This window comes from Euprymna scolopes, chromosome 6, assembly GCF_053919585.1.
Source record: "Euprymna scolopes isolate OS-2025 chromosome 6, ASM5391958v1, whole genome shotgun sequence".
In the NCBI taxonomy this organism is placed as follows: domain Eukaryota; kingdom Metazoa; phylum Mollusca; class Cephalopoda; order Sepiida; family Sepiolidae; genus Euprymna; species Euprymna scolopes.
Genome location: NC_136487.1, coordinates 17,415,903 through 17,443,398, shown reverse-complemented (window position 1 = coordinate 17,443,398; position 27,496 = coordinate 17,415,903). Strand labels below are relative to the sequence as shown.

Here is a 27,496-nt window from a genome sequence, read left to right as displayed (position 1 = left end):
TGAGTTAATAGTGAAGCAAGTGTTGTACAAACACTAACAGCACTTCTTTTTATATAGCATTGCTTATGTGCAGTGACAGGGAGGAATCTGTCAACCTGGATCAATACTAGTATAAGTAGCAGAGAACTGTTAATTTAGTGTCTAGCTTACCATAATATTTCATCCCTAGTCGGCAGGGTTGGGGTGGGGGATCATACCATTCTCTAATATATTAAAGAAAATGGCTTCACAACTACTTCCAAACTTATATCTGATATTTTCAAATCATAGTCATATAAGTACTGGCCAGGTTCAATGTTGCTTAACTTTGGTAATTTGATAAAAATCTGTGTGTATACTTTCATGTCTCTTTTTTTTTTTTTTTTTTATCTTTTATTACTGCCTGTGTGTATGTGTTTGTATGTCTGTTAAAAGCTTTTCTCATGCGGATCGTAAATGCACCAACTCGGCATCATTAGAAAGAGCAATCTCTCAAACAAATAATATCCCAAATTTAGAAAAATGGTGAATTATTTCATGTAGAAATGTCTTCTTTGAAGAGGGGGGGGGGGGTAAAAACCTGCGTTTTGATGCGATTTGCAAACAGTGCATGTACTAATCGTTCATATCTTTTGTTTGAAATAACTAAATTTGTGATGCCATAACATCTGCGTGATCGTAGCCACATCGGTAAAAGCCAATTTTAGTATTTAGTGTGCTGCGAGTTCTCTGGTCTCTTAGGCAACAGCCGACCAAGCCACACTTTACACCTGCTTTCCATGCAGTCCAAAGTTGCTGACATCGGGCAAGTTGCATGCATTTATATTGTTTCTTAGACATTCGAACTACATCATCAGCAGTCTGCCATGCTCTTTGGTGTTTGAGATATCCAAACGCATATAGGAGTTGCTGCAAGCAGTGGCACGTTGTACATGACCATACAACACAATCCCTCTCTTTTCTGAGTACAAGAGTTCTAAATTTAATAGATTTCACACTGTTAACTAAGCTCCAACCCCAGCCCTATCACTACATATTGCTGTGCCTGTTTGACAATCACTCTAAAGGAATGTACTCTGATGAACTCTTGGCACTTGTGCCCCCTTGACGTTGATACTCCTCACTAACCTGACAAGCAGCAAAATCTCAACCCTTCACTGTTGTCCTTAAATGCCGGAAAACTTTCTAATCCAACGCTTTCTTCCCTCAGACTGCTAGATTTTAGGATTCCCTCCCTGTTTTCTGCTTCTCTTACTGTATTCACCTGTAGAAGTTTAAATGTAATGTGAACAGACATCTCCCTACTCAATTCCCCACGGCTCGCTTGTAGATATGATCCCAAATAGTAGTTACTTATATCGAAGTGACAATATACTTTGTTTGTAGTAAGAGTTTAAAAAAACAAGTATGCAATTGGTACCACATCTAATTAAAAGAATGCGTAACGGCAATGTTGAAACATGATTTCAGTGTTGCATCCAGGCATTTGTAGTTGAGCCAGCAATATTTTAAAAAGTTGAAGGTGAAGTTCTGTCAGGTTTGTTTTAAAAACTGAATTGCATCCTGGTTGCATTTTTTTCTTATTTTACATCATGCATGAAATTTGCTTTTGTTTCTTTGTTCCCAGAACAACCAATTAAGGATGCTGTAGTAACTGTACCGCCTCATTTCAATCAGGCAGAAAGAAAAGCTGTGAGGGATGCTGCTCAGATTGCAGGATTAAATTTATTACAACTGATGAGTGACAATGCAGCAGGTACGTTTTTCTTTTCCTTATTTTCATTTGTTTTCTTTTTATTTTTACCTCTCTCTCTCTCTCTCTCTCTCTCTCTCTCTGCCTTCACTTTTCTTTTTCTTCATTTTTATATTTATTTTCATTATTTTTATCTCTCTGCAAAAGAAAAAGATATATATGGAACTCAACACCATGGGAGACACATAATAAAGAGAAACTACACCTAAATATGGCTGATGGAATGAGAACCTGCTAACCCCTTGAAGTTAATAAAAAGTTCCATTTGATATTCTGTCCAGATTCCTGAGTTACACAAGATACACCTGAAGAAGGTCGGAGGTTACATCGACCAAAACATTGTGAAAATGAGACTCAAGATGAGAACAGTAATCTGAAGAATCCAAATAATATGAATAAGCAATTCTCATCTGAAAAATTCAGAAATGTACATCCAAATACGTTTACACACGTTTTATTCACACATTGACAAATGTAACAAACACACGTAACATAACAATAAAACGGTTTTATTCATTCTCATGGTGATCTCTACCATACGAGGTAAGTACCAGTAAGTAACAGTCTTGTATTTACTCTGGTGGAATTTGACCAAGTAGGTGTCTTAAAAAAAGAAAAACGCCATTTTGTAGGACAAGGGAGATAATTCCAAATAATTTAAACTTATGCTAAGTTTTAGAAAACATGGAAAGGGAATAATTTGTTTTATAAAAATAAAACTACTTGATCAATTTGATTTTTGACATACCCTTAGCAAAAAGAAAATATTGTATGTATATAAAGATTTAAAAAAAATTTTTTCATCATAGAGGGAAGCTATATAAATTTTAGATGTTGCATTTATTTAATCATTACCTATAAATACCTATTAGTAAGTTTTTAGATTTTCATTTGCTGCTTTTCAAAGTTTTCTTTTTTTCAAACTTTATTTTTAGTGGCTTTGAACTATGGTGTTTTCCGAAGGAAAGATTTTGATGCTAAACCCAAGTACATTATGTTTTATGACATGGGAGCAAGTTACACATCAGCAACAGTTGTTGGTAAGTTTGACACTTATGTATATCATATATGTATCAAGGTGAAGTAAATTTTGTTTATTGCCCATTTATTAGCTCCCAAACTAATCTACATTATTGCACTAAATTTATCACAAAGCAACCTTGAGATGGTATAAGGTTCCAAAACTGATGGTTAGAATTGTACTAAACTTTGCATAAAGATACCTTTCGATGTAATAAAATTAAGGATATTAATTATTTATCTATGTGGAATTATTGATGAAAAACTCTGTGATAATTGGAATCCTAGATTTCTGTCTGTTGACAAACTTTTGTTAAATGTTACTTAGCAATATTGTACTTCAAAAATTAATGTAAGACTCATTGTTATTAGATATAATTGAAAGGTGATGACTTTCGAAGGATAGGTTAGTTTAGTCATGTCATTTTAGAGATTTTAATCCTAAAATTGTAAATTTCTGATGGTATTTAACATAAGGCACGTGAAATAAATTACAAATAATTTATCCTGAATCAACACATTCTTGGAGGGATGAAAATTGTTTACTTTTTCTAATATTTTAGGATGTTTAAGACGAGAATTGATAATTTATGTGAAATGACATACACACAGCTCTTTGTCATGATGTTTTCTAGAGGTTGATGGTTCGACTCCTATTACAAGTGATAATAGTTAAAAATAATATAATTAACACTTCTATCCCGTCATGACTGATGGAACAAGAGCAATCTACCGCTGTGAATTAAGTAAAAAGTTGAAATTCTGTATATATTCTAAAGTTTAACAAAAATTTGCATGTTTGACAAAATATATGTAAAGATCAGGGATTACATTTATGACAATCCAAGATCGTTATCACCCAAAATAGGTAACAACAGAGCATTCTAATGAATCAGGTTGGATAAAAAAAACCCTAACCAACTCTGGCTCAGAAAATAAAAGCAACTTTATTTTGGGCATTAGTCAGTCAGACAGTCAGTACTGTTAAGAGCCCACCCAGTTCACACCTGTCAAATGATTTTGGGACTCCGTTATCAACAAGCAAGTGGTAACAGAAAAAAGAGAAACTACGAAATTCCTTGAATGAATTGGCTTTAGTGTGCTTGGACCTCTACATTACATGAACAATCTTCAAAGAAACTATCAACTGCTTCATTTTTATTTTTTTTTTTATTACTTGAATTTAAATTGTCAACTCGTATATATTATGAGTTTAAAAAAAAAGAAGGATTAAGTGCTTTCCGACTCCCTGGAAGACCTCATCAGTTTGCCCTGTATTTAAGAATTCAGGTGATAAGTCCTCTCCCTCAGTACAGACCAATAAGTCTCCTGTGTGTTATGAGTAAGTTGCTGGAATCTATATTAAATAGAGAAATAGTCAACCAGCTCAGCAGGAATAACCTTCTTAGTGACACTCCAGTGCTGGAGTCCCTCAGGGGTCAATCCTGGGCCCAACTCTCTTCCTGATCTACATCAATGACCTCCCTAAACACATACTTAAATCATTCGTTGACATCTATGCTGATGACACGACCATCTACGGCAACACATCAAAGGCTGTAAATGACAAAGTTCTCTGATTCTCTCTCCTCTGATCTCGAGCGCGTGGTTCAGTGGGGGAAGATGTGGCTGGTTACCTTTAATGCATCCAAAACCAAACTCCTATCCTTACATCATCAACGCTCTGATCCCCATCTGGCATCAATTGTGATGGATGGCTCTCGTCTGGGAGAAGCCCCGTGTTTTGACAAGCTTCTGGGTTTGACCTTTACTCCTGATCTGAAATGGAACACGTACATCAAGTCTGTTGCCAAGGTCTCTGGAAAGATGGTGGGATCCTTCTACCGCTCCAGAAGATATCTCACTACTGATGCAATTCTCTATCTATATAAAAGCCAAGTAGTCCAAGGATGGAATACTGTTGCCATATCTGGGCAGGAGCTGCTAAAAATAGCCTATCCTGCCTTAACAGAGTACAAAATAGACTTCGTGGCTTAGTGGGGGATGCCCTTTTCTCTACCCTGCAACCTCTCTCCCACAGAAGAGACGTTGCGAGCCTGTCCTTGTTTTATCGTCTGAACTCCAATCTCTGGTCCCCCCTCGCCAATCTTTCATGAAAAACACCCATCTAGCTGAATCCACTGTGAAAAATTTCCCCCACTCTATATCTGTGCCTAAATCAAAACGCGGATTCCATGAACAAAGCTTCTTTCTTAGAACTGCATGCCTGTGGAACTCTGTTCCGTCTGCCTGCTTCCCACCTGACTACAACTTGGATGTGTTCAAGTCCAACATTAACAAATTCCTAATGAACTGCCCCCTTAAGTAAACACTTCATCAAATCTCCACACTAACGTAATGTACTTGCAATAACCCTTATCCCTGAGTGGCTTCCGGGTCTTGATAAGTGGTGATCACTGTGTAAAAAAAAAAAAAAAAAAGTCCAAATGCTTCCATCAATGACCCTCTCAACATGAAAATTATTTCTCATTTCCTGGAATATTTAGAAATAGGACCCCAAGGGGCATGTAACACATTGCTCGAAACGTGAAAATAACAATCAAGGTGAGAATAACAGTCCAAATAATACAGATGTTAGCAATGAAACTTTTTGTTTAATTTATCGTAGATATTAATTTTCATATAATACATGGCCAACACCAGGTAGCCCTGCTAGTTTCAGTTATTTTGATGCTTATTCAGTGCAGGTCACAATGAAGATCACATTCTATGTAAAAAAAACTCTTCAAAATGCCTATATATTATGCAAAAATAACTTTCCTCGCCAAAAATTAGAAAAAAAAATTATAGAGCAGAATTTTAATTAACAATAAAAAATTTTTTTTGTATTTTGCCAACCCACCATTCATTGTTATTAAATAACAAACTAACTTATCTTCCCTGCTTTACAGGATTTTTCACTCTTATATCAATGGTTGGTCTGCAAAATACAATTAAACTGATTTTTATTTTTAATTAAAATTCTATTCAATTTTTTTCTGATTTTTGGCATGTATATCTATTTTCCTATTTTTGTCTGTAAGTACATCAAAGAATTTTCCTGTTAATTTTGAACTGTGATTTTTACTTGTTTCCTTATCTATATAAGCACCATATTTATTTTTTTTTTTTTTCTGCATACAATGTACTGTTTCCTTTTCAAATAAAACCTGGCATCATCATTATCAGGATGATGAATTTACTATAAACTTTATTCTTAAAATAAGCCCTAATTGAAAGCGGTAGACTAAGTTTCAACAATATTTTCTATAGAACACAAGTAGCTGCCTTGAAACAATTTTGTGAAGTTGAACATACACAAGATCATTACTTGGGTGACAAACTTGGCAATAAAATCAGAGTTCAGTCATACCTATTGCTCAAAATTCAGGACAAATTTTCTGCAAAAAATCCAAATCAAATTTATTGTCTGCTCTAGTCAAGGACCCACCGGATGAAAAAAAATTCTTTTGTTTTTTCTGATTTTGTTAAAAACAAATTCTTCTACTGCTAATAATAATGATAAAATATATATTGATTTCAAACTTAGTAAAGCTTAAATCTATAGATCATCTCCACAAGTGTATTTTATTCACTTTAGAAAATATTTGCATATTTAACATGTGTTTTTACGATATACAGGGGAAAAAACAACTTTATAGTTAAAGAATTGGAATCAGGAATTTAGTACGAAATCAGTAATTGTATTAGAATTGTCCCATCACTAAAAATTATTTTTATGTAATGGCTTGAATTAATATTTAAAATTCAAAAGTCAAGTATCATGGTTCATTTGTTCTTTACATTCATTTTGAATGTGCCTCTGTTTTATCAAAGAACCTACTGTTACTTTTTATACATCAGCCATTCTGCTTGTGTGGTGATAAAACTTTTCAAATACACTTATGATGTTATGTCGTATAAAGTTAACTTTGGTCAAAATTAGACTGTTCTTTTTTAATCATATTTTTTCGATTATTGATTATTTTTAATATTAATCGGAGGCATGTCAATACAAAACCTATCTAAGAACACTCCCAGACATATAAAAAATATTTGAATGAAATTTCCAAAAAAAGTCATCCCAGCTGTTTTGGAGTTCATGGGGAACATATTCACTCATACATGTGGATATAGACACGTGCACAAAGTGACTTTTCTATATAAAATTTCAAAATTTTGTAATTTCTATTTTGTATAGTTTTTTGGTATGTGCAAAATAAAGTTATCTTTATTTAAAAAAAAAAAAAAAAAAAAAAGTTCTAGTGCTGTATTTTAGAGTACAAATAAGCCCTGTATTATGGGGGGAGGAAAGTAAGGTATATATATTAGATTGGTGCAAAAATAATGTTTTTTTTATATATATATATATATATATATATATATATTTGTTTTGTTTTTTTATATATATATTTGTTTTTATATATATATATATATATATATATATATATATATATAGTGAAATGTCAACATTACTTTTGAACCAACCTAATATTACCTTCAAAACATCTAAGATTTGTGTATTATTTTTTTTTTTTTTTTTTTTTTTTAAGTTATCTTTCTGAAAATGTAAACATTTCCTTCAAGAAATTTAGGCAAAAGTGAAAAACAAAGGATTCCAAAAATAAAAACAAAAACAATAATCTAAGATTTATTACTTGTTTTAATGAACTTTGTTTTTTTTTTTTTTTGTTTTTTTAATGATATAAAGATATAAAATTTGGCAGATATCAAAATATTCATTTTATTTTTTCTAGAAAAAAAAAAAAGAATTTTAAAATGTTGCAATTTCTCTGTAGGTTATATGATGCATAAAAGTAAAGAGGGAACTCGTGTGGAATCGAACCCCCAATTAACGATTCATGGAGTGGCGTAAGTTTTTTTGTTTTTTTTTTCTATTATAAAACTCATTGCATCCATTTACTTCAGCTTAGAACTCCATTCGTCTAATCTATGAATAATTTTTATAAACTCATAATCACTGATCAAACTGCTCCTGAGTATGATCTTGCATAACATTCAATGGAAGATCCATGTGGAGTTGCCCTCTAGTTACCATTGCTGTTAGGTTTATTTTTGCCCAAAGTGCTACCAGATCAGGCTGTTTGAAAATATTGGCTTCTTGACCAAAAATGTATTACTCATGTTCTGCAAAGTCAAAAGCAAAAACAATTTTTTTCTACAAAAGAATCAAACTAAACACCATGAATAAATATTTGAAGATATAAAGAATAAAAAAAAAATTCTCCAAAATAACTGACTTTGCCATTAAGTAACTTAGAAAGGGTTGATATGCTGTGAAACAAAAAACACCAACGACTGATCAAACTGTGCCTAAATCAAAACGTGCATTCCATGAACAAAGCTTCTTTCTTAGAACTGTACGCCTGTGGAACTCTGTTCCGTCTGCCTGCTTCCTACCTGACTACAACTTGGATGTCTTCAAGTCCAACGTTAACAAATTCCTAATGAACCGCCCCCTTAAGTAAACACTTCATCAAATCTCCACACTAAAGTAATGTACTTGCAATAACCCTTATCCCTGAGTGGCTTCCGGGCCTTGATAAGTGGTGACCACTGTGTAAAAAAAAAAAAAAAAAAAAAAAAAAAAATAGAACATTAAACCCAACTAAAAATATTGTTCCATTTTAGCTGACTAAACCCATCTTGTTCATTTCACTTGTTTCTCTTTCGAGTCGTTTCCTTTGAGATTGATACTATAGCAATTAAGTAATTACAATCTTTTTTCTTTTGTGCTAGCCTGTTATCACTTGCAGAGTGATTAATATGTTGTTCGGTAAAAATACACTTTTGTGTAGGGGGCAGCTTCTGTGCAAACCTTTTCTCTCACTCTCTGAAAGCAGGCAGTTTAAGCATCAAGTTGGCAAGATGTCCTACCTCTTTCTTGCCTTTAACCATGACTTGGTCGAGATGAAAAACCCGAACTCCATCCGATTTGTATAATACATGCATGTCTACTGAGTCAACGTATTGTCTGCATAATTTCGTCTGAACAATGTTGAATTGATAAAACTATGAGTAAAATTTATTTTTTCATAACCAAACCCTATGAATAAATATTTGAAGATATAAAAAAACTTGAAGCACAAACTTTTACAAAACTGGCCAGATCCGGCATTAAATAACCTGAAAAGTGTTGATATGTTGTAAAACAACCAAACTGTTTCTCTTCATACCCGTAAGGCTATCAAGATGAATATCCATGCAGCAACCATTTCTTAATATATAAAAAAGCTTCTCACACCTTATTACAATATACAACATAAGAGGATTGAATTGGTTTTCGATCTTTTATTTAGTTGGGTTTTTGAACACTGAGCCAAGGTGATTGGTTTTATTCACACATCTCGTCTATTTTCACTAAGTCTAGCTGATCAAAAAATATTTTTTTATGTATGGTCACATTTGCGTATGTTCTTTTTAAAGAAGTTTCTTGAACTCTTGTTAACCACTTCCCCATTATTATGTAACACTATGAGTTGCTACAATTAACAGAATTCTTACTGATCCTGTTTATGTGAAAGATCTTAAAGTAAAATGAGTAAACATTGAATTTTTTTGTGCTTTTTTTTTTTAAATTTACCAAATTGTACAATTTTCTTTATAGCTTTGATAATGTTCTTGGGGGCATGGAGATGACCAAACGGTTACAATTGTATTTGGCTGATGAATTCAACAAGCAGAAGCAAACAAAGACTGATGTTTACACAAATTTACGAAGCATGGCCAAACTCTTCAAAGAAGCTGAGCGTGTAAAGATGGTGCTGAGTGCCAATAATGAGCACTATGCTCAAATTGAGAATTTGCTGGAAGAAAAAGACTTCCGCATACAAGTGACCCGAAACCTTCTTGAGAATCTCAATACTGACTTGTTTGATCGAGTTGCGGCACCAGTTAAAAAGGCTTTAGAAAATTCAGGAATATCACAGGTAAGAATTTTTCTGCAATCTATATATCTATAAAAGTGAAATTGTGTGTGCGTCTGTCTGTGTGTGTGTACATTTCCCTACCAAATTACTCTGTCAATTTTCAGTCTACAGTCTAGAGATTTGACATAAGGGGTATTGAGATTTGGGAAAAGTTTTTTTAATCGGTTTTCAGCCAGAAATTTGGCTGTCAAGGGGTCAAAGTTCAACGATTTGACCTTTGAAAACTCTACCAAAATCCTCTGCCAATTTTGGGTCTAAACACTTGAAATTTTAGATGTAGGTTCCTTGGACATGGATCAAACTTTTTAACTTGATTTGAGCCCAAAACAAATGTTAAGGGGTCAAAATTGTGATCAGTTTTAAAAAAATTGAACTCTCAACCAATTTTTGGTGTAAACATTTGAAATTTTACATAAAGTGTATTCAGACATAAGGCAAGCGTTTTAATCGGTTTTTGGCTGAAAATTTAGCTGCTAAGGTGTCAAAGTTCAAAAGATTTGACCTTTGCGGTCTCCAGCAAGCTATTCAGCCAATTTTTGGTCTAAACATTTGAAATTTTACATAAAGGGTATTCAGACATGCAGCAAGCTTTTTAATCAGTTTTGGGGAAAAAATTTAGTTGCCAAGAGGTCAAAGTTGAAAGAGTTGACCTTTGCAGACTCTACCAAACTCCGGCAATTTTGGGTCTAAACACTTGAAATTTTAGATGTAGGTTACCTAGACATGAGTCAGACTTTTTAATATATATATATATACATAAACTTATGGACAGTACATAGGGCCCAAGCAAAGCTGGGTTGAACTGCTAGTTTAATAAAATTTATGGTTTTGGTACTTTTAAAGTTGGTATATAAAAACAATATTGATTTGCTAGTTGTATCTATTACCTGGTGTTATCTGGGAGTCTTAAATTTCTTGTAATCGTGTATTTCAAGTTAAATTTAATTGTTTCATAATTGATTTGCTATTAAATTATTAACTGAACCAAATTCTTAAACTATTAGCCCATTTTGTTAATGTTTTAATCATTATTAGTATAAACTTTTTGGATATAAATAGCTTCCAAAACTTTTAATACTTTTTTGATAAGAATTTAAAAGTTAGACATTGCTTTTTATATAACCGGCTCATTTACACAAACAAATGTCTTCCAGTCATTTTAATTTCATAATTAAATTTTTTAAAAATTTAATAGAATGTTAAAAAAATAAAAAGAAAAAATACATCAAAATGCAAGTTACCTCATTGCCGTCACTTTTTACCAGCTTATGTTAGAAGAATTTCAATTGAAAAAACACCAAGAATTAATTTGTTTTCCTATATATGATGATGATTGCAACGTCTTGTCAGACGAGTGCCACTCCCTCAAACATTTAAAATCCATGAGCCCAAATGCCTGAGGGAGTATCTATACAAATATGATGTTACAGAGTCTTAGCTTTGTACGACAGCTAAGTCTCTCTCTCGGTTCAAAATGTTGAGATCCAGCAACAAGCAAGAGCAAGATAGCCAGCAACAAATCAAACTGCAGACCAGCTTAATGCGGGTACTGGTCTCTCGCTTTATGGTTTATTTAAATCAGAGATTTGCTTCTCCTAGAAAGGTTGCCTTCACTACGGCTTACGAGAGCCCTCTCCACCCCAACACATATATACATACACACAAATATACACGGTGCTAGTTGGCCGTTGACCCCGAAAAAGGGTTCATTTGCCCTTTGAAAGGTCTTGTTTTTAATCCTTCAGGGAGACTAGCCGCCCTCCTCACCAAACAAGTCAGGTCATATCATGTGCTACTGGTACCATGTAACCCAGTACTACCTGCCTCATGGTCAGGTCACCGGCGACTAAACTGGTTCCTATATATATATATATATATATATATATATATATATATATATATATATATATATATATATATATATATATATATATGGAATAGTTTTCTCTATAATTAACAAAGTGATTTAAAAATTAGAAAAAAAATTAGCCAAAATATGTTACAACTTTTAAATACTGCTGTTTGTATACATACACATAAGTACACATACAATGACCCCCCCCCCTCCCCTACAAAATGAATTTTTTTTTTTCTTGCCCACCTTACTCCATAACAATCAACAAATTTTAGAGGCACATTTTTATTTTTTTTATAAATTAACTAATTTTATATACCTCAATTTATAGCATAGGTTTTTCTAGAAAAACAGCATTTTTGACTTAGTCCTACATTATTCTTGACATGGAATTTTATAAGTAGAATTTTTTATAAGTAAATATCCCTACCCACTCTTCACTTTAAAACTTTTTTTTTTAATTTCAAGCATTTAATTTTTCTAATTTTTGTTTTTTTGTGAAAGATTAATAACTTTTTCCCCCTAAGGAGACAAGTGATGTCTGATTATTGTTTGATGAATTATTTTTTCTATTTATTGATGAATTTAAGAGGAAAAAGAAAAAATATAATTTCACACATGATTATAAGATCAAAATTTATGTTTATAGTAAGACGCACCAGTGTACAGCACAATCACGTCAACACACTGGTTCTCGCCAGATCACTAAAGTTAAGCAACATTGAGTTTGGTCAGTACCAGATGGGTGACCATTTGGGAGGGTTGGGCGTGATGCCAGCACCCTCACCCTGCAAAAAAAGAGAACTCCTCGCTACAAAATCATCTACAAAGTTATGGATGGCCTATGTCCCTTCAAAGGTTCATGGCTATGGATGGAAGATGTACCATTAACCCAATGGGTCACAATCACTATTCTACTTTAATTTCATTAGAAAATTGATAAACTATGAAATGTCTGTAAAGACATTTTTTCATGACTAAAAATAAGTCCTTTTACTTCTATATAATTATTATATAGATATATTATTGTACTCTTATTATTTTTGTATTTAAGTAAAAATTCTTATTTTGGCAACTAATTTACATATGTAAACTGTTTCTTAAATAAGTAACTCTTTCTTTAAATGTAAAGAAATATTAGAATGATCAACGCAACATAGTGAAAGCAGGATAAGAAATGTATAAAAAGTGAAGAGCGGTAGATGACTTGAGTTATAAATTACGGCTTTTTAGGAAAAATAAAATAGAATTGTTCCTTTTAATTATAACTTGAATTTACACATGTATTATATTATTAAAGTATATAGGAATAAAAGCTTATGACACAAATGTTGATTAATTCGCACTTAGTATAATAATCAGTTTAAATATAGGATTTGTATGAATTTTAATTATGTAATTCACATATTTTATAATTTTTGAATCTCAGAATGAACTTGATGATGTCATATTGATGGGTGCAGCTACACGGATGCCTAAAATTCAAGAGATTCTTATGAAGTTCTTGAATCGGTAAGTTGTTTTTTTATTTAGTTGATTTTGTAATATTCTATACAAATATATACATCACTCGTGTGCTTGTCTTTAATTTTTGTGTGTATGTAATCTTTGTGGAACATCTCTTCACTTTTTTCTGGTTACCTCTAATACATCTCATCTCACCTGAACTCTTAGTTCAAACACTTTATTGTTAGTAATTTTAATTGTCACATAAAAAAAGGCTTACTATAATAAGTCTACAGGGTCATATATATATATATATATATATATATATAAGCGTTAGTAATCATTCCAAAACTAGATGTTTCACACTCAGTCTTTTCTTCATAAGTTAATGTTCTAAATCTTGCACATGTTTTGTTGAATAGCGGAAATTCCCCAAGCAACTCATCAGACAGATATAGTGTGTGTGTGTGTATATATGCATATATATATATAAAATATATTTTATATATATATATAATGAAGTGCACTGTATATGGCAAATAGCTTTTGTCAAAAGCTGGTTTTATAAATCATCTAAAATCACACAAAGACAGGAGCGACAGTCTTGTGAGGAGGCTTTTACAGCACATCTGACAACGCTAAGTTTTCATATTTGTGATCTAATCTGCAAATCTAAGTGACCTGACAGGACATTTGAGGATTCACAATATTATCATGCGATCTCCATTTACCAGAAGGAAAGTTTTTATGTCTTATGTGCACTCTCATGTAGGACTAGAGATGGATTAAAAAGTCACCTATGTGCATGCAGCCGAACAACACTTAACTGAAGGGATGGCAAACTCTGTCAAGAAGTAGTAATTATATATATGCTTGTTACGGGCTGGGAGAAGTTAAGTCATATGTGGAACCTGGCATTTTGATAATCACGTTTAACCTGAAATTGTTCTATAACTCTTTGTCTTTTCACATATTTGTATGTGACTTGTATGTACCTGTCTCAATTTTACTTGTAAAATGCAACGTTTTGAATTTTTATTTTTTTGTTTGTCCAACTAATTTGGAGATAATTAAACCTAGTAATATGAAATTTTTTTTTTTATGAAAATCTCTCCCGACAAGGAGAAAAGCCACCTGATGTCAAGAATTAAAAAATATATATTACCTAAAAATCAAAAACTAGCCAATGATAAGCATTTAATACGTATATTTAAACAAAACAAAGGCAAAATAGCAATTCTTCCCCCTTTATCAAAAACACAAGTCATGGAATCTGAGGACTAAAGCACAAAATCGACTAACAAAGTTGATGCCTTGTAATCTTATCTTTGATGCTGTGTGTGGAATTTGCACAGAATACAACACAATTGTAGGGGACCCAGTCTTTCTACTTGTAACTCAGATTGTAGCTCAACTTTTAAGTAGCTTGAAATCATAGGTAAACTATATAAAATGATACAGATTCTGAAATGACAAGTAAGCTACATAGAAACATTTGTTTCATTCTCAAGAAAAATCATAAATACATAGATTTACATTCTAAGATTGTTTTTATCTTTAAACTGTGCCCACAATGGCCTTCCAACCAATCAATTTATTGAGTAAATTTTTGGTCATTTTAAGACCTTCTAATTAGAAAAATAATGCTACAAACCTTTCTTAACCAATAACCTCGGTGTTGTAAAATGTGTTTTTAGTTTTAAAAGTATGTCTTTCATTACACTGAAGTCTTCTGTAATCAGATTTATCTCAATAGCTCTTTTGAAAGGGATTACCATCTGTTAAATACATTATTGCAAGACTGTTTCCTTTCAGATTACAACATTGATGTCTTCAAATTCAATGCCAACAGATACTCATCATAAACCATCCTCATAAGTAATCAAATATAGTTCATTCTTTTAATCATCTTTTCAGTTAACAATCATTTCATCTCATTAATCCCTAGTCTTGAGAGTCTTTGGCCTTGATAAGTTGGTGACCTATAAAAAAATTTAAAGGATTAAAAAGTATTTCAGTATTACAAACTAGAATGGAAAAGTTTTACATAATTTTTTTTTTTACAAATTTTATGAAATTTTAAGATTAACTATATTGTTTTTTATGTGAACATTTTATTAGTTTTATATCTTTCACATTTTTGTTTTAAATACCTTTTTATATTTAAATTTTTTTTTATTCCGTCTTTTTACAGTAAAGAGCTTGGTAAAAGTATTAATACTGATGAAGCAGCAGCGATGGGAGCGGTGTATCAAGCTGCCCATCTTAGCCAAGGATTTAGAGTAAAAAAGTTCTTGGTCAAGGAGGCAACTATTTACCCCATCATTGTAAGTGAATTTCTTCAGATGACGATAATTCATATCATTTGGATTATTCAAACTACTATTATCATCTTGTCTTATATTTATAAATTCATACTAGAATTGTTCGTAAGGCCCCGGGGCGTTAAAGTACTAGATAAAATTCAGTTTTAAGTAAAACGCTTCTGGAGGTTGATGCAAAGATTATAATTGTGAATTATTAGAGACTTCTACCTGGTCATGATTGATGGAATGAGAGAGTACTATGCTCTTGGATTGAATAAAAGGCCTATTCGAAATTCTGTGCTAATTTCGAAATTTTGTAGAAAGATTTCAGTTTGACAAAATTCATCCGAAGAAAGTCAGAGGTTGCATCGACTGAAACTTAAAAATAAATTGAGAACGGTGGTTCGAATAATCCAAATCCAAATTCTTTAATTCTGTTATCTTTGCTGTTATACGTTGGTGAGATAAAGTTAGTAACAATAAAGTTCTGAAGAGAATATTAGCATTTATACTTTGTTAAAACAGACATACCTCCATTAATTTTGGATGTTAGAGATTTTTTTTTTTATTGCAAACATGGATAGGCAAACCATGTTTATAAGCAGGATTCGGCTGTGTCTCGGTGTTGTTTATAAAAGATCTAACAGCTTTGGAATTCACCTCAACAGATATGGAAAACCTTGCCTTCTGTTCACTCATCTTGAAGGCAAGTTATACATCAAGGGTCTTTGCTGTTTCGAAGAGACATTTGCAAAACAGACAAGAATAGTTAGAAAAATAAGGTTCAAATCTAAGAGGAATAATGGAAAAGAATGTAAACATGATAGCATAATCTCTCAAGACTGCTTTCCATTTCAAATTAATTTTGGGATGCTTATTTATATTGATGTTCAAGTGAAATATGGCAGTTAATAAAATAACAGAACTTATATGAATATATTTACTTATCAGTGAAAATTATTAATGTACACCAACATTTATGGAAAATTATTGATTAGAATTGTAATAAAAAAGAATTTAATTCACTAACATGAACAACAATGTTCACATCATTTTCAGGATATATATTCAAAAAGTCATAAACTACTCATAAGTAATCAAACACAGTTCATACCATTGTACTGCTATAGTATTCCTCATCTGATAATTATCAATGTTTATCCTCAAGTGGCCTTGATAAGTGGATCTGTTTCCAATCACAATCTGGTCATTTACTTTATACATCAATTTAAAGTGAAAATCAGATTAGAAAAGATTGCATCGCATGGAGTTTGATAGGTGGGTGCATGACACTAGCTTATGCATTCGTCAAGGAGTCTGGTATGAGTATGTGTTCCCTCCTTAAGCATGGCACATGCAGTTCTGGGTTGTGCCTTTTAACAATTTATTTAAAGAAATTCTTGGCTAGTGGAATAAATGAGTTCTGGTCCTGTTTTATTTTTATTTATTTTTTTTTATTATTTATTTTATTTTTTTTATTTTTTTTATTTTATTTTTTTTATTTTATTTTATTTTTTTTTGTACTAAAGAGCCTATGTTCACTGTTCATATTTATTTTACCCTTGGCAACCCCCAAATTTTGTTTCTGTCTTAGAAGACACCATCTATCCCCATATTCCATCTGGATCTTTTTATTTTTCATATTTATTTCCTACTCCCATTTAGAGATTGACTTGTTTTTCGGTTGATCTGGAAAACAGTTAATCGTTTGACACTTAGCAAACGGTTGGGAAGGCCTTACTAACCTGACCGATTAACATTTTGTTTGGTTCATTATTTTTTATTCTTTTTGGGTGTTTGTAGATCTTCTCACTCCCCATCATTACTCATGTATATTTATTTGTAAATAAACTTTCATCAAAACCATTTGGGATCTTTTAAGTAAGTTTAAATCCATGAAGTGAATGCGCTATTATGGTGAAAGAATCTAGCTCACCCCTACCATATCCCTTCAAATCAAATGGGGCATAATGCCTAAGTTAAATAGAAATTGTAATTATTTTTATTAGACTAAATAAATTGAACTTGATACGTCATGATCCAATAGTGTAATAAAAAGTTACATTTTAAGAATTATAAAAGATTTTAACTTTGAAAGCATCCATATTGTTACCTTATTTGTTAGTTTCTCTTACTGAAATATTTTTTCTTGTTTCAGGTAGAATTTCAACGTCAAAAATCCAATGAAGATGGTACAAGTACATCAAAAACTGTTAAAAGGACATTGTTTGGCCGTAATAATGCTTTTCCGATCAAGAAAGTGATGACCTTCAATAAACATCATGACGACTTCAATTTTGGAATTAGCTATGGAGATCTTGATTTCCTTGATCCAGAACATCGAAAGTGAGTTACTGTGTACAGTGTTGTTGTTTTTTTTGGGGGGCGGGGGGCACTTTGATGTAAGGGGCTACTATTTGGAATCTACAGGGACACAATGTAGGGAGTTGAGTAGCAAGATGTCTGTTCACATTACACTTGAATTTCTGCATGTCTGTACAAGCAGGAACACAGAAGGGAATTCCCAGGCCCAGTAGTTTGAAGGAAGGAAACTATTAGAGTTGAAGATTTTCTGGCATCTAGTGATCTCTACAGTGAAGGGGTGGGATTTTGCTGCTTGTTGGGTTAGTCAGGGCATTTATGTTGAGGGTCATAAAATATGCTTAAATGTATTTTAATTCATGCAGATTTCATATTATTTCAAAGCCAATTCTCTATTGAATATTATATTGTGTGCGATCAGCTAGAATCAAAACTAACACGTTTAGTGCTCCAGCCACGGTCCATATCATTTGAACTATTGACAAATAAGAAAGATTTCAAATTAGACAACTTCAAGCTATGAATAGATTTGCACATGTAATAGTAATATGTGGGCAAGTTGAAATAAACATTTGCATGTCAACTTGCCAACTTTCTGTATGTATTCATTCATCCAAACAAAGATTTTACTAGTTATAAACCAGCCTTATTGTATGATTACTATGTCCTGTTAATTTCAGTGTTATGTGGCCAGTAGTTTAAGAGTTTATCTGTTAAATATTTTCACACATACGTATATACATCTATTGTTTTATTTATATAGATTTTCACTTTTTCTTTTCTTTTTTTTTTCTTTTTTAAAGTATATTTTGCTAGTTGTGTAATGTTATTAAATAGGACACAGTGTTTGAAGTCTGGTCATTCGCAGACAGATTTGAGATTTAAAACAAAAAAATTATTTTGGAAAGAAACAACAAAATGAAAATATTTCTTGTCCATGATATCTTTAGGTCAAAAGTATGATCAACAAAAGAATGGCATTTTCATTGAAAGTTGTGATTGGAAATCAGGTCAGACATAACACGGCTGATATTGGATGACATAAACAAAGTTGATTTAACAGTTCACTTCTGGTGCTGGAAGGAAGAAGAATATGATAGACATATGTGTGAAGAAGAGTCAGTGTGACGCAACGCGTGCAGGTTAGCGACTTGTTTATTTGTTAATATGGGAGGAGATGGTGGTGAAGTGGATAATATGGACTGATTATCTGCTTGCGCCAAGTTCGAATCTTGTCAGTTTCACATAGAAATGTTGGCAACCTCTACATGGTCCCTCCAGCAAGAATGCCAAAAATACAATTAAGCTGGTCAACAAAGTTGTAGCATACTGACTTATACAAAGTTATATTAATATTTGTAAATGAATTTAGCTAACAAATAAAAGTATTCTTTTTAAACAACTGTCGGTGCTTGTGTAGATTATTGTTCTTTTAAACAAATGCATTTCAGATTAAAAAAAATTATGCATTTACATGTCATGTCGAAATTAGTATAAATTTTAAAAATTACGAAAAATGGTCCAGTAGATGTACTAAATGTATTTTAACAAAAAATCATTCACAATTAAGTTTTGAAGTTGTGTGTTTAAAAATGATGTCTAAATGATCTCCTTTGTTTGTCATATTAAATTAACCACATAATTCTTCTACATTAAAAACTACAATAAAATCTGATGATTAAATAAATTCTATTTTTACTTCTAATCATTTTTCGTAACTTTTGGACTTTATACTAATTTTGACATGACATGTAATTAATGTTTTCACCTGAAATGCATTGGTTTAAAATATCATCAATCTAGACAGGCATCCAACTGTCTAGCTCTTTATACGAATGGAAGCAACTTTGCTTTAATGAGAAAGTCAGATTACTTTTCTTACATTCAACACTTTAACATTAGAAAAAAGTAAAACAATAAAATTTTGACTTCACTGTATTATATTTGGAGTTTTTCTTTTTCTGAAGATGGTTTATTCATGTCCTTATTTTTTTGCAGTTTCTATTGTCTTTTGTTAAATCTTAATATGTCCCCCCCCCACCCCCGATTGATTTTTTTTCTTTTTTTTTTTTTTTTTCATGTTTTATATTTTAAGTTTTTATTTTGTGTTTATTTTAGGTCTTTCAGTTCGACAACATTACAGAATATTACTTTGACGGGCGTGAGTGATGCGCATACAAAACATGCATCCAAAGCGGAATATAAAGGTGTCCGTGCACATTTTCGTATGGATGAAAGTGGATTGTTGCACCTGGATGGAGTGAGTTTTTTTGTCTTGTTTTCCTTCATCTCTTTATTGTCAAGTTATTAAAGAAAAAGCTTTATCACCTTTCTATGCTTGGTAATATAAAGTAGGACTGCTGACTTTGTAGAAATACGCTCGTCATTCTGCTCACAAGCATAACCTCGCACACACAGACACAATTCATTAGGAGCTTTTAACAATAAAAGACTAGGCTCAGTTATCGCTTCTTTACTTAATCAGTTATATTTTCTAATACCAGGTGGCAGTACCAACATCCGCTTCTTCTATATCTCTACCTGTTTTTCTCGCTCTCTCTCTCTTCTTCTCCTGACGCCAACATGAGTAAACTCATTTGAGTCTGCTCCTCTAACGTATATAACGAACCTAAAAAACAATCTTTTCAAGTGACATGCGTCTCCTTGAACATGAACCATTTTTATCTCGCCACAGCTTTTACATAAAGACTTACTAAGGTGAGAACACAATAACACGCATACAAACACAAGAACATGCATACAAACACAAGAACACGCATACAAACACAAGAACACGCATACAAACACAAGAACACGCATACAAACACAAGAACACGCATACAAACACAAGAACACGCATACAAACACAAGAACACGCATATAAACTTTCATACACAATCATCAATGTATTATTGTACTTTTGTTGTTACAAATAAAATCATGAGTTGTAAGTAACATGGTTCCAGCAAGCATTGCTTATTTCCTTTGCATGTTCCACAATTCTGTCCTATTTCAAGTTTTTCGATAAAGTTCAGAAATGTATCTGTTATTTGGTTGACCATTCTGCTCTGCGCCCTCTTTCTCACAGATGCGATGTTACTAATCTCAGCCTCTTCTTGAAGTACTAATATGGCATGTGTTCTTCAGAATTATCATTTATTTCCTGTTCACTTTGTTCCAGCTCATTTGACTCATTTGTCTAATGGTCTTCATCAATTTACTGTTTTGATAACTCATTATAATACATCTTTCTTTTTCAGTGGATTCTTTCAAAGAATTGTAGACTTACATTTTTTTTTTTTTCTTTTTAAGACTAAAATCAATAGGTATTTCCTGTATTTATGATAATCGTCTTTAATTATTTCTAGTGACTTCCATAAAAAGAAAAAAAAAAGTAAGATATCCTTTGACCCCAAACTGTAATTTCCCAACAATATTGAACTAACCTGTTCACGGATGACACTTTCTATAGCAGGTAAATAAGGCCAATGTTAGCTGAACTTATAATTCGAAACAAGAACACCTTCAACCATTACTCTTTCCTACAATGTCTTTCTCACAGAAGAGATGTTGCTAGTCTTTTTCTACTCTATCATTTTTTTTTTTTTTTTTTTAAGTAATATGCTTGACTGAGCTCTGATCTTTAGTTCTTCCTCATAAAAATGCCAACAAGAGCTAATCGTTTTACCACAACAAGAAAGACCTTCCTTTCTCCCTCACTTTAGGTGAAATTTCCATGGATAGAGCTTTTTTACAAGAGCTTCTTCCTTGTGGAACATTATCACAGGAATGCTTCCTTGCTGATTACCACTTGGTTCATCTATCTTCAAGTGGTTCTTGGCCATGATGTGGTGGTCCAATAGTAAAAGTAAAAAAAAAAAAAAAAAAAGCAATACCTATGATCTAAAAAAAAAAAAAATGAAGTCTCTTTATAGAGCTTTACTAAACAGAGTATTAACCATTATTGTTTGGAGTCTCCATGCCAGGACAGCTTCATAATACTGAAACGCGTTTGAACTATTTAACAAGTGAAAAACATTGAAAGCATACTGCTATGGTGAAAACTGAAAATAAAAAATAAAATTTTTTATTTTTGTAGAATTAAACCCAAATTAAATGAATAGGCTATACCAGGTTCAAGCTCTATCGGATACATAGTGTTCACTTATCTACTGATACCAGTAGGGAAAGTTTGAACCTACAGTTCCTCCTCCTGCTCCTCCTATGGGTAAAATAACAAATTGTGTTCACTTAATCATATATTGTATCATTTACAAATCTGTATTGTCATGATATTAAATAACTAAAAATGGTTGCTATACCATAAAACTAAAACAAGATTTTAAAAAGTTTGAAACTTGAGTAAATTTTGGCATTTTTCAAATTTGTCAATTGCATTGAATTTAGTAAATGTCATAATTTCAGATATTTACTTGGATCAAATTAATTTGAAGCACTTCAAGATGAGGAATGACTGAAAGGGCATTTTTTTTTTCATTTACATGTTTTTTCTTTTGGTTGGATTGTAAGCGAAACAATCTACAAAAAAGTTTTACTAATAATAAGACAGTAGTTATATTTACAACCATATTTTAATGAACAGAAACTGTTTTACTACTTGTGTTGACTAAACCAAATGGTTTGTTAGGGCCTCATTCATGATGCTTTTCATCTATGCAAACAAGTTTCAGAACCACCAAGTTCTAAAAGATTTGTGTTTATTTAGAATTACACTTTGTTAAAAAATAAAAACACAGAAAAATCTTTACAATATACGTGCTCGCCATAGAATAAAGATGTCATATTCCAAAAATTGCATCAATTGATCAGGTATTTTTTTAATAAAATTTTATGAAGTGAAGAGGAGGCCAGGGTGGTCATCTCGTTTTAAATTTTGCCAAAATTCAAGGTGACAATTCAGCTACAGAGATTTTGTTTGTATTTAAAATAAAACTTTTTAATCACTATCGTAAAGTTGGACTTTCTTATAAAAAAAAAACAAAAAAATTTGATCAATTTATGTGATTTTTGGAATATATCTTTGTTCCATGATGAATATGTACATCATAAAGATTTTTCATTTAAAAAAATTTTTTATTTTTTTATTTATTTATTATTATTTTTTTTTTTTTATCAAGTGTAATTTTAAATAAGCACCAAGGGTTTTTATTGAGATATGCAGCACATATTGTTCTCCATGCGACATGTATTTTATTAGCTGTTTGCATTGTATCATGGTGAGCTTGTTTGTTTTTTTATTTTTCATTCTTTCACTCCAAAGATATCTCGACAATATCCATATTATTCAAAGATATCTTGACAGTATCCATATGTTTATTCATATACATATTCTACTTTTTTTCATAGTATTTGGTTCTGTGTTTCCAAACATATCTATCCTTGACTGCTTCGTCCAATTTGTAATAATATTAAAGCACCTAAACTTCATTGTACTCACAAGCAGATGGTGCTCTATCATCACTTCAATTACCAATAAATTATCTTTAGAACCCAAAGGATACATCATTGAAAATTGCTCTATCCATTTGTTTGTTTGTTTTTAAAGTTAGATTAAAAGAAAAGAAATTATACAAGTTTCATTTCTACTTTATGATTATTTAAGTTTTCACTATTAAATCTTTAATTTGTAAGTAATTATGGCAGAAGTTAAAAGTAAAAAAATAAAATAAAATGTCCTTCATTTTGAGAGTGGCTCAAAGCTTTTTTGTACAAAAACTTTTAGAATGAAGAACTAAGGTTTCTTTAGGAATTTGTAAGGAAAACAATTTGCTCTAGTATTGGTGAGATCCCTCTTGTGGAAAAATGATGGCATAATGTAATATTTATTGTAAAATTTGTAAACAAATGAATGACTTCATTAAAAACAATATTTCTTCCATTCTCAGTACTTGCATATTCAGATGGTTCAGTTCAGATGGTAAAACATTTAAAACCAATGGTTGCGGTTGGGAGTGGCTTGGTGTCTGAGTTTCGAATCTCATTACATTAAGCCATGCAGTCATGAAACTGTCTGTGAATGACATATAATTAGAACAAATAGCCATAATTTGTGTTTATACAGTTGATGTTTTTATGCAATACTTTAACTTTTATTATATTTATTCTGTTAACGTCATTAAACATCAGTAGTATGATATTGTTAATGATTATGTATAGAATCTTTGATAAATGATTTAAAATAAGACTTATTTTCATGTCTATATTTTGACACAAAAAATATATTATGGCTAAGTTTACACTAATATATGTATATATTAATGTATACACACATTTAGACTATATGGCTTATTTTTCACTTGTAGGCTGAGTCTGTTTTTGAAAAACCTCCAGAAGAAGGTGATGAGAAAGAAGAATCTGCTTGGTCTAGTGAGTGTGTTTGTGTTGTCGTTGTTGTTGTTGGTTTTTTTTTTTTTTGTTTTTTTTTTAAGAAATTTTACTAAAAAAATTTGAAAGGAGTTGTGTTTGAAGGTCATGTCAATGCAGTTTGTGGGAAACACTATGGACACAAGTCAGTGTACAAAAGAATGACAATATTAGAAGAAATTTCAATAACTTTCAATTACATTATGTTTATTTACCAACATAATGTGTCTTACAGGATGGTATTGAAATTCCTTTTAATATTGTCATTCTTTTTTATGCTAATTTGTGACCAGTGTTTCCAACAAACTGCATTGTCATAGCCTTCAAACACAACTTCTTTAACACTATGCACAATGCTTAAAGCAAACTACAACATTCTTTTCTACAAAAAGTATTCACACTATTGTGCTTGAACTTCAAAATATATTGCGCGCATGCACACACATATATAAAATAATACAAAGTGTTTTCTTTTTCTTTTAAGGCTCATATAGTGTAAGTTTAAACCAATGAGATATTTCTCAGGGTATAGTGTATTGAAAATAAGCTAAATTTATGAAATGAGCAATTCTAACTTTTACCAAAATAAGTTATTCTGCTTAATTTTTCTTTTTTAGGTATTTCAGAATGATTCCACATAGCAAATTACCAATTTTTTTTTTTAAATTAAATAAATTGTAACAAAGAACGTTAGTTCATTGCCAATAACATGGTATAGAAGTAAATCAAAGTTGGATAAAAACAGAATGAAAGTTTTGCCAGCTTAAATGCTACTTGGATCCAACCTTTAAAATCTGGTTGATTTATATTGAATAAATATGGCTATTTTCGATTGAGCAATTTTATTTTTAGTAAGCAAATTTTTGCAAGAAAATATTTTTCTTGCGAGGTATTTGTACTGATAAGACTTTATTTGCACAAGTATATGCAAAACTTGAGACAACACTTAATTAAATTTTTCTCATAATAGACTATAATGCTGTACTTTCTCCCCTACTTTATAAATTTATTAAAAAAATATCTCTATGGCTTATTGCTTTTTGCTTTTATTGTTATTGGAAGTTAATTGATTTTTTTTTCTATTTTCTTACTCAAGAACTTGGAAATACACTAAGTGGATTTTTCCGAGGTAATCCAGATGAAAATACTGGAGGAAAACTTTCACCTGAAGAGGTAAACTTTTTTTTTAATATTACATTTTCACCCCAAACAAGGCAAATTGCCACTTTGGTGTAGGGGGCTACTATCAGGGGCAACAACTACTGGGGTACTATGTAGGGATTTGGGCAGCAAGGTGTCGGTTCACGTTACACTTGAACTTCTGCACGTCAGTACTGTTGGGGAAGCAGGGACCTGGAATGGAATTCCAGAGTCTTGCGGTTCTGGGGAAGAAACTATTGGAGTAAAAAGATCTTTTACATCTAGGGATCTCTACAGTGTGGGGGTGGGATTTAGCAGCCTGTTGGGTTTGTCGAGGGTGCTCACGTCGTGGGGGCACAAGTGATTGCAGTTCGTCAGAGCATTCACCACTAAAATACTTGTAGAAAAGGCAGAGGGATGCAACATTTCGTCGATGGGACAGAGGCTGAAGCTTAGATGCCAGTTCAGGGCCTATCAGGTTTGCGACTCTCTTTTGAACCTTGTCAAGGAGCGAGAGACTAGTAGCAGATGCACCAGCCCAGATGTGGCAGCAATACTCCATACATGGGCGAATGGTGGCCTTATAGAGGTACAGGATACTTTCGGGTGTTAGTAGTTTTCTAGCACGGTAGAGAGAGCCTACCTTTCTTGCATTAATTGTTCCAACTCATGTTTCCTGTGAACGTTAGGCCAAGGAGTTTGAAAGATGGACTCTCAGATAAAGAGTCGTTGGCCATTGCTATGGGTGGTAGAGAGGGTTTCTTGTAATTATTGAATGAAACTAGTTTAGTCTTGGCAGCATTGAACGCGACCAACCACTTTTGTCCCCATTCCACTACAGATTGGAGGTTTTCCTCTAGTGTTTCTGCCATTTCTTTAGAAATGTGTTCATTCATCTTCCTGTCGTGTCTGCCATAGAGTGTAGTGTCATCAGCATATATACCCATCTCAGAGGCAATGTTGTCGGGGAGGTCATTTATGAATATCAGGAACAATAGAGGTCCAAGGATAGAACCCTGGGGCACCCCCGCATTTATATCATATTGTTTAGATGTATGACCGTCGAGGACTACCTACTATTATGCATTATTTTTATTTTTTTCTCTTATATTTTTATTTATAAAAAAAAAAATAATAACTTTCAATCTTTGTTTATAAATATCATTCTCATTTCTTTTTTACTTGAACATTTAACATTATATAATTTTTTTTTAAATATAAATAATTTTGAAATATTTCAACATCACCTTCGATATGTTTGATAGCTGAGATGATAGACTGTCAATTTAGACGCCATTGACATAGATGTTACCGGCATAATAGCAGGAATCGATTTAGACTATCATTTCTTGTAAAAATAAAAAAAAAATTTAAAGTGCTCTTTTTTTTTTTCTCTCAATTAAACGTTAAGTGCTTGTCTACATTTAAACAACACATTTCAGGTTAAAACATTACATACTGGCATATCATGGAGAAATTAGTATAAATTCCTAAAAATTAACCCATAGAAGATGTACTGGATGTATTTTTAGCAAAAATAAATCCTCCACGAATTATGTTCTGCGATTGTATTAAAAATGGCAGACCCTTAATTTATGACAATTCAAGTAAAGAAAGATAAGTTAGTTTGTCACACAGCTTTTTTACATTAAAAACTCTATAAAACTTGATACTTTGATAAATTCTATTTTTACTTGTAATTTACTTTCCTCTGGATCATTTTTTGTCGTTTTTTTTAATTTATACTAAATTTAATATGACACTTAAGTATATAATGCTTTCATCTGAAATGCATTAGTTTAAAAGATTACCAGTTTACACAAGATCTAAAATCACAATTAAAGTAAAAACTATTTGATATGCGCAAAAAGTAAATATCCTCGCCAAAAATTAAGAATGTTTTCATCTAAAATGTGTTGGTTTAAAAGATCGCCAATTTACACAAGCACCAAACACTAAATTCTCAGATCTAAAAATTAAAAAACTTGTAGATTGTAATCCCGTTTGCTATACTAATTACCAAAAATTATCCCATTGCTGAAATTCTGAATTGGCAGTGATAAGTGATTCCTTTGATAAACATTAGTTGTAAACTTACATTAAATTCTCTACTTTACTTATCTTTTCTTTTTTTTTTTTTTTTAACCAATAAAATGATTTCATTTTAAAATTTCTTATATATATTGTGATCGTAAGATAATATTAGTTTTTGAAAAAAATTGTCTCTGTGTCTTGGTGTATTCATTTAATGAATTCGGTGAAGCATTTTCTGATGTCTCCTCTGTGAGGTGGCTACATATCATCTAATAAGTGTTCGGTATTTATAGTTAAAAGAAATTAA

The 27,496-nt window shown here is 31.8% G+C and overlaps 1 protein-coding gene across 2 annotated transcripts in view; it reads left to right on the top strand.

Moving 5' to 3' along the window:
* LOC145277546 (hypoxia up-regulated protein 1-like) overlaps positions 1 to 27,496 on the top strand; it is a 145,298-nt gene that overhangs the window by 73,582 nt on the left and 44,220 nt on the right. For both annotated transcript variants that reach the window (XM_080129017.1, XM_080129016.1), the window contains exons 8-17: positions 1,607 to 1,735; positions 2,668 to 2,772; positions 7,552 to 7,624; positions 9,381 to 9,702; positions 12,987 to 13,069; positions 15,198 to 15,330; positions 17,468 to 17,655; positions 19,750 to 19,891; positions 23,955 to 24,018; positions 25,112 to 25,188. In XM_080129017.1, the coding sequence (XP_079985143.1) occupies positions 1,607 to 1,735; positions 2,668 to 2,772; positions 7,552 to 7,624; positions 9,381 to 9,702; positions 12,987 to 13,069; positions 15,198 to 15,330; positions 17,468 to 17,655; positions 19,750 to 19,891; positions 23,955 to 24,018; positions 25,112 to 25,188 (1,316 nt within the window). The remainder of the gene's footprint in view (positions 1 to 1,606; positions 1,736 to 2,667; positions 2,773 to 7,551; positions 7,625 to 9,380; positions 9,703 to 12,986; positions 13,070 to 15,197; positions 15,331 to 17,467; positions 17,656 to 19,749; positions 19,892 to 23,954; positions 24,019 to 25,111; positions 25,189 to 27,496) is intronic.